The sequence below is a fragment of the Lissotriton helveticus genome, chromosome 6 (genome assembly GCF_964261635.1).
Source record: "Lissotriton helveticus chromosome 6, aLisHel1.1, whole genome shotgun sequence".
NCBI lineage: Eukaryota > Metazoa > Chordata > Amphibia > Caudata > Salamandridae > Lissotriton > Lissotriton helveticus.
The window spans coordinates 1,889,051,666-1,889,065,368 of NC_136067.1; the positions used below are offsets into that span (position 1 = coordinate 1,889,051,666).

Here is a 13,703-nt window from a genome sequence, read left to right on the forward strand (position 1 = left end):
TTCAATGATATACTGGAAAACAATACAAATTCTTTATTTATTCTGTAAAACAATGACTAAAGGAAGGCGAGTGAGACAAAAAAATGTGTTTACTTGTGCTTTTCTTTATTTGAACATATTCATACATGTTAAGTCAGAGGCAACGTTTAACAATGGTCACTGCTATATACGACATGGTGGCAAACAAGAAAATCTACAGATAAGATTTGCTGGGAGAGGAGAAACAAGGAGAGCAATTAAAGTTGCAAGACGTTCCTAGAAAGAAATATATTGCAGTTTAAGATTCATATTTTAACATGTCTCCTTGGAGCCACTACCTTTTAATTTTTGCAGGTGTGTGAGCAAAAGGCAGTTTCATGCCATTTCAATGTGACAGCTACAGTTTAAGGCTCATTATACAGCAGTTTTGGCCCCATAACTGACAGACTATTTCATACTCATAAAATCTTGCAGCTGGTTATATAAACAACATTACTGCAACAAACTGATGTAAAGCATGTACTCTTGATTTTACCGTCAGTTTACAAATGTGCTCACTGGGTTTCTCTGGTTTACCATAGCCTAGGTTGCTGTACGTAAGAGAATAAAAATAATGGCACTATATGTGGGTAAAAATCCACCGACATGGTGATGTGCTTCATGGAGATCTAAAACTCAGATAATTTGTGTTGTTCGAAGGTGGCTTCAATTGCAATTGTTGTTGTCCTTAAGACCATAACAAACCACAGGAAACAAATAGGCAAGGAATCGTATTTTACTGATACGGGGATGCCCATACAGCTTACTCCTCAGGGAAACATCTCACAAACATGCATCTAAGATTCATTGATACTGAAGTAAAACTTCATCTGATCTCTGAAAAACAGTTGTATTAGTTTAAGTAATAAGGCAAATAACTGGCAAATGCTCCCCTAAGGCACAGAAACAGCTACTAAATTCAAGCCAGACTTGCATCATAAACCACTAAAAGCACAAAATCCAGGACGGGTCGGTCACATCTCAGTCTGTCTGTGTTTGTGAGCAGCAATAGAACATGGGTCCAGCTCACACTGATGGAAAATAAGACTAGACAAAGGCATTATCCTAGCTAGGGCGACAAAAAATCAACTGCCATTTAAAAAGTTGAGTGCGTCTAGATTTTTTTTTTTACTTTCTTTTCTTTTTGAATGATTTTGCAAAAATAAACAAAAATCATTGCCGATATTTTCTTTACCTTTCAACGGTAGTTTAGTTTAACTTTAAGCTCTTAAAAACTGCCAAAACATAGTATCTGTCTTTTGACATATAAACAACCGACATGATGCACTTATTATTGAATACCACCAATACTTACCTTTAACACTAACTGTAATATAGGGGTCAATGCACTGTCCGGCATCTTTTAGGCCAATCTTTTCGATCCGGATAGTAAGTAGTGTCATCCCTGGTTCAGATGGCAATCTCGGTAACAAGGTGCCTGCCCAAAAAATTTAGAACAAATACAATTCATAAGGGTACACTGGTGGTTGTAAGTGTATCTGCAACCTTTACATTTAGTCATATAAAGATTACATAAAAAACGACCTAAACTGATATAAAAGGTTAGCACCCAAAAACTGAAAGCCCTAGAAATTTTCAAGGTAAGGAAGCTTACTCAGCTAAGCACCTCTTATGAACTAAGAGATGGCTTAATAAATGAAATTAACATTATTGATTTCATCATGCCCAGTGTAAACTACATGCTACTGAACCATGTACATACAGTCTGTTGCTAGAGCCCCATTTTCATTAGACAAACCATAATACACAGTACTCGGGTGTTTATATACATCTCTGCTATGTATGTATATTCTACTGGCATCTTTGTTTTCTGCACAGTGTTGGTACAAGTGTCGTCTCCGCAAACATATGGCTTCCAGTTATTCACATCTCACTTTGTTGGGTAGTGAAAAGGAAACAGCTCCTAACACTCCTTTGTGACATCTTCTAGGCACTGTGATAGAGTGCTTAAACATGCTGGTTACTCATGTGTCCAGAATGCACATCAGTTCTGCTGAAACATCTCCATTCACTGACAAGGACTCCACAGGCAGCCACAGCATTCATGGCCTCTATATGCGTTCTCTTCTAGCAGGCCTGCTGTGTGTGGTCTCAGTATGAAGTCATTCGACAAATGCCATTTTAATGTTCAGATTTCACATTTTCCTTCTCTGAGAGGTTTAAAGAGCTGATGGATGATGGTTGGTGAGTAGAACACATAATGCTCTTATGTCCATGCTCTTGTTCACTATGGCAATCTAGACCATACTCATACTGAACACGGTCTCATTAGTGGAAAGGTCTGTTGTGATGACATCTGTGATATTACATGTATTAGGCTTATGGAGGGGACAAGGGGCAAGCAGAGGCTACTGGCCTCAAACAAGCAGGGTGTCTGGGGAAGTCATTAGCTTTGGATGTCCTGGGGTCCGTTCTACTATGGCTCAGCAAAACTGGGCCAATACACCCACTTGAGCCCTTGTCTCTCAGTGGTAGCAATGGTGAGCAGTCCCAGAATTCTCAGGGAGATAGCGTGAGGGAGCTGAAGGTCTGAACTCAACAATAACCCACCGGAGCAACAGCCGAATGTTCAATACTGGCCTTTACTTTATTAAAAGACAAGTATGTTTTTGTACACAAATGCCAGATACTATACAAGTAATAGTGAACAGTCACAACTTCGTGAACTGGGCGCTGGGGCTACTGCACCTCTATCTGTATCCACTCCTCTCTCCCAAAGCCCTCCCCTTCTGCGTCAACTAGGGTTTTCTCCCCTTTGCGGTAAGAATCCCTCTATTGGTAGGAGTCATTGTCCAGGTACAACGTAACGCTCTAATAAGTTCAGTGTGCTCAGCTTATCACAGGTCTCTTCATCTTTGGCATCTCACCACAATGCAGGGTATGAAGTGTAAGACCGAAGTCTGCCGAAATCCAGTGACAGCTGCTTTCCAATCAGACCGGCCTCCTTTAGCTGCAGTGGGGTAGTGTGCAGGAGTGGCAGGTTTTGGAGGTGCTCCGGTCAGGAATTTAAGGTAACCTGGATGAGTCCAGTAATTGTCGCCTGCTTTCCTACTTCTGGACGGTGGTAGTGGTAATGCACCAATGGGCAACCAGAGTCTGGCATTTGCAAGGCACTCAACAGAAACAGTCCTGGTCGAGGTCTCTGATGACTTCAGATACATCATGGATGGAAACAGAGTGGCTGCCATGAGATTTCTAGCCCTATCAGCAACCTTATATCTCTTCCACTTGATTCTGTTTCATAGCATAAAGGCTGCCTGGATCTCAAGGACAGTCCTGGCCTGGTTCATCTCTCTCTTACATGACGAGACAGTAACATGGCAAGCGGGGATCTTCTTCCAAGCCCATCCTGCTTGCTGTCTCACAGGGCATGTTGAGCCCTATACTTTTCATTCTATACATGGCTCCCTTGGCTACACTCGAGTATGGAATGAAATTCCAAAGGACTCTTTATGCAGATGATACCCAGTTGTCTTTAGCCTGGAAGATAATCTTGCAGAAATTGCGTACAAGAGCAACCTTTGTAAAAGTGCAGCATGGATGAACTCTAACTCCTTGGTCTTAAATTGCGAAAAGAAAAAACAAATCTTTAGCACTTCATATAGCTGGCCGGTAGATCTTGACACCACTTTCTCCTGTGCAGCAAGGACAAAACCTTGTGGTGAATACAGACTAAAAAGTAGCTTTCGCCAAACAAATTAAAAAGTTATGTTTGACAGGTTTCACATTTACAAGAATTATTACGAAAATTCTTCCTTTTATCCCGACTTCAGCAAGAAAAGAACTGATCCATGCCTTAAACCGGTCAAGAATGGATTACTTCAATTCTCTCTTGGCGGGATCACCTAAATACCTTCTAAAGAAGGTACAAGTCCTGCAAAATGTGGGTCAAATATTGATTGTAGAATTAAGGAAAACTACCTGAAGGTTTTCAGTTAAAAAAAGATGTCTGTTCAAGGCTCTCTGCGTGTCACAAAACCATTTATGAATATATAAAACATTGATAGATGGAATACTTGAATTAATCTCAGCCACTGTAAATCACTCGGGCTGCCTTACATTTGATTGATATTTTGCACACCATGCCACCTCAGTTTCGGTATTTGACGCCCTAAGTGTGCCGGGTATGCCCAGTCGTGTGTCCTGGACTCACTGTGCCACTGGATCCAAGCTACACTTGGCTGAAGAACTCTAATCAGGCGAAACCGGTCCTAAATGGCTTGTGTTCCGGTCCAGGGAGGACCTGGCCTGGCACTTCGGGCTGGACCGTTCCAATCAGGAGCAGGGTCAAGACTGATCTGCATATGGCTGGGTCCAAACTGAGGTGGCATGATAGGAAAGAAACAATGGATTGGGATGTGGCTTGAGCCATTGCCAGTGGCTGAGATTAATTTGAGCATTCCTTCCATCACCTTTTTTTTTTTTAACAAAACCATTTATAACAGGAAGTAAGGCTCATACATGGATTCCCTTATTTCCTGGTACTGACCCCTCGTGACTTTTGAGATCGCAGATTGCTTGTTAGGTTAAGGCGCCCACTTTTAGGACTACCAAGGGAACTACATGTATAGGAAGCCCTAATCATCTTCAGGAGTCAACTGAAAACCTTTTTTTTGCATAGAACTTATAGGGCCTAATCTTAGTTTTGGGTGTTCACATGACATTTTCTCTCTACACTCACTCCTATAGCTCTCACTTTTCCTTCTGGAAGTAGTTGATATTGCTCTACAAATGTAGATCAATCAATTAAGCAATTAATCGGTCTCTGGGTAACAAAGTTGCAGCCGCACTTCCCTGGTCACTTTGGAATAAACCGACATGATTACACAGTTTCCAACTGCAACCGCCACTCAGACAGTCTAATAACCGCCAACAACTAGGCCATGAAGGTCGCTGTTCCCCAGCCTCTTTCCTGTGGCAGACGCCAAAAGCACAAGGCTCGTTCTGTTTTCTGGGCAGTCACACATCCTTCAGAGTTGTCAGACTCCATTCCCCTCTCAGCAGGCAAGTTGGCTTCTAAGCATCTCAGGGTAAGATAAACAGCCCCTTCCAGCAGGCCAAGACTTCATGTGATGTCCCCTCAACCTTGGAAAGCTGGCTGGCAGGCAGACACTGTTTAGAGTTGCTCTTCTTTGAAGTGTCCTTTCTAGGCTGTCCTCAGACACAGTCTTTGGGCTGAGTGATGCTCCTCACAGCAGGGTAGTCTCCAGTCTAGACCACCCACAACTGAGGCACAAAGAGGTATGAGATTTATGCATGTGGCTGTCATCAGACACATTGAACAGCGATCAGATATAAGACAAAAGGCTGGTCCTGCCAAATATATCTTTTTCACCTTAAACAACAGACTGCAGTTCCACCCTTCACCCCAACCATCTACCACGTGGCAGTGCTGCATAAAGATTAATCGGTACAAAAGGGGGGTGGTGATGGACGGAGCATCTGAACCAATCAAACACTAACGCCCAGTCAACAGATCTGGGTTTAATCCAACACCGTTCTTTAGCCCACTCTGCCACCCCAGTTCAGACATGGCCATATGCAAATCAGTCTGACCCTGTGCCTCATGGGAACAGTCCAGCCCGAACTGCCAAGCCATGCCTTCCCTGGACCGGAAACAAGCTTCTGAGGACCGGTTTCTGGCATTTCAGCCGTCTTCAGCCCGGCTTGCTTGAATCCATTGGCAAAGTGAGCAAGGGACTCACGTCTGAGCATACCCTGCCAACTTAGGGCGAACAAAGCGATACAAAAGGGGATGATGGACGGATGACTCCCTGGACCGGAAACAAGTATCCAGGGACTGGTTTCTGGCAATGCAGCCGTCATCCGCCAGGCTAGCTTGAATCCAGCGGCTAAGTGAGCAAGGGACTCACAGAGAGGGCTAAAGAACGGTGATGGATTAAACCCAGATCTGTTGACTGGGTGTGAGTGTTTGATTGGTTCAGATGCTCCGTCCATCACCACCCCCTTTTGTACCGCTTTGTTCGCCATAAGTTGGCAGGGTATGCTCAGACGTGAGTCCCTTGCTCACTTTGCCACTGGATTCAAGCAAGCCGGGCTGAAATGCCAGAAACCGGTCCTCGGAAGCTTGTTTCCGGTCGAGGGAAGGCATGGCTTGGCAGTTCGGGCTGGACTGTTCCCATGAGCCACCAGGTCAGACTGATTTGCATATGGCCATGTCTGAACTGGGGTGGCAGAGTGGGCTAAAGAACGGTGATGGATTAAACCCAGAACTGTTGACTGGGTGCAAGTGTTTGATTGGTTCAGATGCTCCGTCTATCACCACCCCCTTTTGTACCACAAAGATTAATCAGCACCCCCTCTCAGCAAAAGACCCAAATTAATTTCTAAAGAGGGCTTGTCTCCTCTCTCCTAACTTCAGTGTCCAGGTCTCCTCTTTCCAGCTTCAGGGATGTCAACAATGCACTTCCACGGTGTGTGAAAACAACCTCACCTTCATCTTGTGCATAGGTCCAGGCCATAGGCATCCAAAACAAATCCCACAGGACTCCATTACTCTGGTTCACTTGTACAAACAATGCATGTACCATGCAGGCCACAAACACACAACAAACTAGAGCTAGGATCTGGCTTAGTGCATGGAAGCAAAACTTTAAACTGGTAGGCCATCAGGTCTTCACTCCAGTGACATGGATAAAAAGGTCTGGTCACAACTATGGATTCACAAAACATGGTAGGCTTCCATCACCACTATGAACAAAACTCAAGACCAGGCCAGTAGTCCACTTTCAGTGCAATAAGGGTACACTTAATGCACTCTTCCAGATCACAGGACAGGCCCCAGACCTCACTCATGTTAAGGGAAGGGCCTAGGCCCAGGCACACATACTAGATAAAGGTGAGGCAAAGCCTTTGGAAAACACTGGCTTTGCCAATGTGTTTTATGAATAAAAAGTGGGAAAGTATTTATTAAATAAAAAAATAAGTGGGTGGAAGAGAACGGGGGCAAAAGCAATGTGGAGGCTGTGGAGAAGCACCTGGCAAGAAAGTGTTGTGCAGCTAACAGTCTCCATTTTAGCTTTTCATTTTAACTCAGCATTGTTTTTTAGTGTTGGTTTACACATATGTATTCCCTAATGTGAGAATGTTCCATGCACGCATTTATTTCTGATAATCATTGTTGCCCTCTAGTCTGCACATTTAATTGCAGAGTCGCACATCTTCGAAAATTATGTCTGGTTTATTTTTAGTTTTGCTTGTAGGAGACAACTAATTTGACCTACACCAATTAAAGATGTTGTTCCGCATCTCTGGCACAGTGTGATAAGCTTGCCATTTTATTATTTAAACAGCATCCATGCTTAAGTCGGTGAGAGGTTCACCTCCTGCCGAAGTTGTCATGGAAGCTGCAGTGAGCTGTGACTGAGATGCAGTTCCGCTTTCTCAGACCTTCATACTGTGAAGGAAGATAGTCTGCCCACGCAGATGTATGTGCATTTATTAATGCACTGAGTGACTGCCTTACATAAAGTACCAAGGTATGGGATTGGGTCATTCGAATAGGCTTAGCAGAAGGGTACTCCCAACATTATCTCTTTAGCATAGAGAAACTAATGATAGATAGGAGTAACCTTAGTAACAGTATGAACAATTAACATGGTTGAAGGGTTTGTGTTTTTCACCATTCTAATAATGCTGAACAATGATGCGTCTCATCTTTCCTATAATCGCAGTTTATGTTTTATTTACAAAGATTCAAGCTTTTCAATAAATGTTTGAAAATGCATTATATTATCTTTTCTTTGGGAAAACTTGGGCATGCTTAAGTGACAAACGAAAGGGTTAGATTTGTTACACTAATTCCTTGGGAATCAGAGTGGTCATGTTTGAGGTAACCAATAATATCTAGAACTCTGAAAGGTTAGGAGGTTAGATGATGTACTGTGAGCTAGTCAAACAAACCATTTACTGATTATACAGGAAGACTCAAATGCTACATTATAGAAGTTGTGTTGACCTAATACACAGTCCTACTAAATTCATAGGAACTGTATAACAAAAGCATTGTGGAGCGGGCAGGTGGAGGAGCACATGGATGAGCAGGATAACTGCGTGGGAGTACAGAGGTCGGTAAAGAGTAGCAACAGCCATGGGAGGGTGTGGGTGGGAGAAGGCAACAGACAAGAGAGCAAAGTGGACTGGGCAGGGGAGAAGAACACAAGCTAGAAAGAAATGGGGAAGAGTACACAAGGGAGAGTGCAACATGGAGGGGTCTTGAGAAACACACTGGTGACAGAGAGCAACATGGAGTGCGGAGGGAGAGAAGTACGGGGAGACAGCTGGAAAAAATTGCACCTTCATAAGAGTGCTTAACAGAAAACAAAAAGCAGTGCTTGAAGAGCAAGCTGAAGAAGCATAGAAGCCAGCCAATCAAAAGTGCTGGTAAAGAGGCAACGCTCTATGGAAGGGACAAACAAAAGATGGGCAAGTTGAGACACAAATAAGAAGCAAGCAAAGGAAAGTGAAGGTTAAGACAACCAATATTACGCTAAGGACAGTCTCCAAGCCCCTGCATGCTCTTGGTAAGCCCACATGTGTCTCGCAACAGACTGCGCATGCACTGTCTAGTAGGCGAGATCTAAAAACCAGTATACCAGATACTCCATGTCTGGCACTCAGTGTAGGAACACAATAATACACCATTCAAAAGACCTTTCCATCGCAAGAGAAGCCATTATCGAACGGACATCCAATCAAGCAGTGAATCACATGGCAGTTGAGGTTATGGAGCAACCCTCTCTGTTGAATTTGTGATTGAGGTTTTTGCCAACTAAACGTTTTACAGTTACATTCAAAGGCTTTTACACTAATAGCGGAATATCATTTTTTCCCAATCTACCCTGAACTAAGGGCTTTTCAGTGAATTTCATGAGTCTGAAAGAATTTGTTATCGTCTAAGAGAAATTAAATATGCACTTCACAAGGACCAACACCCATCTAAACGGTGTCCATCACTCCAAGGCAAACAAGTATGCTGGTAGCCATAAATGATGCCTCACAGCTGGATACCTAGGTCAGATAACATATGCTGTTCACATTGCACACAGTACCCAGTCCGTACAGGACATGGCATATAATGAGTTTTCCTTTAACATTCATTTCACTTTTCTTGCTGTAATTCACTAGTGGGACGAAAAAGGGATCTGTATTTTATAAGACAGTAATGTGCTTAATCCAGCTCGGGTGGGGGGTAACTTGCTTATCGCAAGAGGATCAATTTTCAACACTTACAAGAAGGGGGCATATGGCAACAAACAAGCCTTTTCACTGCATGTGGTCAAAACATGAAGATCCTATTCCAATAACATGAATGGATACTCTTGGGTATAAAAGTAAATACCTCAGATTACCACTACCCTTTCCCTGAATGTCATTTTACATAAATCAAAATGGGATCTTAGGAATGGCAATGCAAGCCAGATTTATTTAGGCATTAAAACCTGGATCAAAGAGCAAACGTACTTGCCATAATAAAAGATCTTAAATCTCTCAGTTACAAGCTTCCTATAGAGCCAACCTATATACTATTGACATTTTAAAAATTCAGGTCCATGTTGTCAACTAATTTTAGAAAAGGTTTTTACAATAAGGAAGGATTTTCATGGGAAACTTTTCTGATAGGAAGGTATAAGCGGAGGAAGAATTCAATCACTCAGTGGTAAGAGGAGTTGATTCTTATACTTCTCAATAGTATTCTTATGGCAGTTCAGATATTTCTATATTAGAGGTTCATACAATGTTAGTGATGTAACAACCTTCTTTTCTACTTAACTGCATTTGAGGACTTATTCCATCCCCATATACCTACACAATTTACTTTTTAATTATTTTAGTTTTGAAAGTTTTCTTTTAAATTATATTTGAAATGTGAAAATACACCACCAAGCTGTCAATGCCTTTGTATATGAATATTTAACATGTTTACACAATTGCTCATTAAAAGAAAACAACAATTACTACTACATGACAATTCATCATAACACTGTCCAGATTAGATGTTGGAAAATATAAAAAACACATTTAACAAATCATAAAAACAGAGAAAATATTAATGGCAATCACCTCAGTGAATGACACCATTTCCTTTGTGCGGACATTTGTAAACAATTCAAAAGTTTAAAATCAGTTCTCATTTCTTGGCACAGTGTACAAACAAATGGTGTATTAGGATCTCATCAACTTTGTGCCCATAAGGAAAGTGCTTTCCTACCAAAGTTCTCCATTAACGTCCACAGTTTCATTTATGTCCGCCTTAATTTCAGGAAAAAAGAATTATAGAGCAATGCAGGAATTCTAAATGAGTTAGTTTATGGGCTTTTTAGCCCCATTGTACTCTTGTTAACTGGAAAACTTGGAATGACTGTTCAGTCTGACCTAATGAGGGACTGCAGAAAACTAGATTAGTTAGACCCTTTTAATGTTGACATTAAAATATCTGCTGTAAAAATGAAGAAGCAATGTTTGATGCTTAATGCAGTACGTTATAACAGATGCACACATACACAAAAACACATAAAAAGCAAAAAGAAACATATGAAATTGCTTGGCAAGAAAGTGATCATACCTTCAATGGCTCCTGGGTTAGGGAAGTGGTGGAGAATGAGATGAGTGAGATGGTGAAAATATGCATGAGAAAAACAGGACAAAGCAATTAGAAAAGATGTATTGTTATGAGCAATAAACAACACACAACATAGCGAGTCAGTTGAGCAATACAACGAAGCATGAAGACGCATGAAACATCAAACATTTGTAGCTTCGTTTTTAAAGAACTAACCACAACCTTAGAGTAACCGCTTACATTACTCTTTTTAATGGTCCTCTGCTTTCCTTAGATCAGTGGTCTTGCTTTAGAGGCAACAAAAATGTGAAAACCAACCCAAGTAGTGCACCCATGACCTCGATATATAAAAAGAAAGCAAGATCTTACCTCTTTAAAAGCAATTTTTCTTGGGAAATTATCATTACTTAATGATAGTGTGCACCATAGAATCATTACAAAGAAATTACAAAGATTATACTATGGCATTAATGCTTTTGGGAAGTTAGATGAAGTTATTACCTTTTCCAGCCTACATACAAACACAACTAAGCAGCTTCATAACGAATCCCTGAAGGGCTCACGCAGTCTCTAAAAGGCAGAGACATGTGTGCATGCTTACATTAAGGCTGCTCATATAAAATCTTTATAAACTAAACCCAAAATACGGACAAACCCGATTGTTTGCCTGATTAATGTAAAAAGGTTATTCTGCAAAAAGTGGCTTGACTCAGCGCATCGAAAATACTTTTGCGCTCAATATCTCAATGAGGTGAGTAAGCCTGGCTTTAACAGTCTTTCTAGAAGACAGTTACCACACCTGAGCCTTACAAGTATATTTACTGCATCTCTACTCCTCAGTAACATTAATCACCGCAGTCCTTTAAAAGTAGTGCTATATAGGGGTTTACAGGATAAATATACGATTATTTCTATATATACTTTGTTTTAAATAAATTAAAAATACATGTGGAAAAGAACCAACTGTTTTGGGGGAAATAAAACAATGGCAAATGCAGAAAATGGGCAAAACAAATATGAAAAACATACAGAAGAATAGGATGAATAAATAAAGATAGAACCCCGACTACCTGATATAGCTTTTTTCCACTCTTACAATGAGAAAATTGAGAAACTCAAGTTATCCGTTTTTGTGGGCTAATGGTGAAAAGCGCAATCCCCTGACCTGATGTGTAGCCATTTTGAAATGCAAGTGGAAATTATTCATGCTAGAGCAAACTATACATCAGCAATTAAGATTAGGAAACAAACCGAGATAAGAGGCATGGGACAGACTAATGTATAAATGCGCTAAAGAGACTGCAGGGAATTCTGGGAGATAGTAAAGGGTAAAGAATTGATCCTAGATGTCCCTGGGGATATTGGAACGCATATATCTCCTGAACAGTGGCGGACTCCTATTTCTGCAATTTACTCCCTGGGCCTGAGCTGACCACTTGAAAGTTAAGTTCCCCCTAGATATCAAGTTTGGTATGGAGGAGGTTTGGGAGCCTATTCAGACTAGCCCAGATAACAAGGCCCCCGGCCCAATGGGGTTCCCACGGACTTATACAAGACAAATATCCAGTTTTGTGCCCGGATAATCACAAACATCATTAACACAGCGGCTGTGAAGGGTATTCGTTTGGAATGGAAAGCTGCCACAATTGTGCCAGTTTACAAAAATAAATTAGACCGCCAGGACCCTAGCTGTTATAGGCCCATCTCCTTGTTAAATTAGATTATCAAAGTGGCAGGAAGAATTATTCTGAGTCGGAATGAAGAGTGGGCACAAGTGAATATCTTGAGTCCTGTCCAGTATGGATTTAGGGAGAGCAAGGGAACAATGGAAGAGTGTCTCAATCTTAATCTGTTGATTGGGATATATGTAGTGGCTAAACAAAGCACTATTCACCTAGTGTTCATGGACTTAAATAGGATAGGGTAAATGTATAATAGGGTGTCAAGGCGCTGGGCAGACAGAGAGAAGAAGAAGGCACAGATCAACCAACTATGCCGAAAAAGCCATGTTTTCAGCAGCTTTCTAAACACCGAAAATGATTCCGCATTGGAAATAGAGGTAGGCAGGGTGTTCCAGAGTTTGGCGGCTGCCACAGAGATGGAGTCTGCCCCATCTGACCCTGCAGAATTTAGGAGTTTTTTTCTAGAAGGAGGATCTCCGGGTCCTCCTGGGGGTGTACACATTGGAACATGGTTTTCAGCTGCGGAGAGCCTTTACTGTCCAAGGACTTGTAAACCTTACTAAGGACCCTGAAGGAGATCCGCTTCCTAATGGGGAGCCAATGCAGAGCACGGATCCCCTTTCTGGCTGATTTGTGCTTAGGAATGTCAAAGATCAGACTGGCCGCCACGTCCTGAATGACCTTAAGCTTTTTCAGGGAAGCCACATTGATGTTGAGGTACAGTGCATTGCAGTAATATACGGGTGTCACTTTTGACCAATATAGAAATTGGACCCCATGTCTAGCTGTTTGATGCCATCATTTTAACCAAGCTTCTGGGCCCTCTTTAAGTTCTCTATATCTATTGGCAACAAACCTGTAGTTTCCCTGCTTCAAATCTATAGGATGAAATGTTTTCCGATACTTACCTATGGTGCTGCCATTTGGGGATACCAGAACAGTACAAAAGTGCCGTAGGTAGAGAATCTATTTTGTTGAAAGTGGTTTGGGGTTGGTCCTGCTAGCCCAAGCTCTTTTGTCCACGATGAATTTGGTTTGATTTCAACTCTATATTAACCTATCCCCGAGATGGCACCACACTGCAGACCTTGAATCATCTAGTGCTATTCTGTCCGATCTATAACTTCCCTCGAAGAAGCCATTTGCTCCCCATTTTAAGATCTAGTTAAAAAAAAATGTGTTATCAATTTAGACCCGCTTTTCCCCATCTTCAAATGTTGGCTGGCTCAGCTATTAAAGCTGCAATAGTGTCCTTTTTAAAAAGTGCCCTTTATTTGAATGTTGCAATAAATAAGGATGCATTTTTATACACCAATATATGCACTTTGCTCTATATCTTCTGTATTGTTTTTTTTAGCTTTTGTTTTTGAGATATTTATTCCGGATTGTTCAGTTTTTCA

The 13,703-nt window shown here is 41.6% G+C and overlaps 1 protein-coding gene across 2 annotated transcripts in view; it reads right to left on the minus strand.

Moving 5' to 3' along the window:
- AIDA (axin interactor, dorsalization associated) overlaps window positions 1–13,703 on the minus strand; it is a 165,966-nt gene that overhangs the window by 26,455 nt on the left and 125,808 nt on the right. The window contains exons 7-8 of one of the 2 annotated variants that reach the window (XM_078649822.1): window positions 10,625–10,636; window positions 1,334–1,456 (exon numbers count right to left, since the gene is read on the minus strand). In XM_078649822.1, coding sequence (XP_078505948.1) covers window positions 1,334–1,456; window positions 10,625–10,636 — 135 coding nt within the window. The remainder of the gene's footprint in view (window positions 1–1,333; window positions 1,457–10,624; window positions 10,637–13,703) is intronic. The other variant, XM_078649824.1, reaches the window with a different exon arrangement.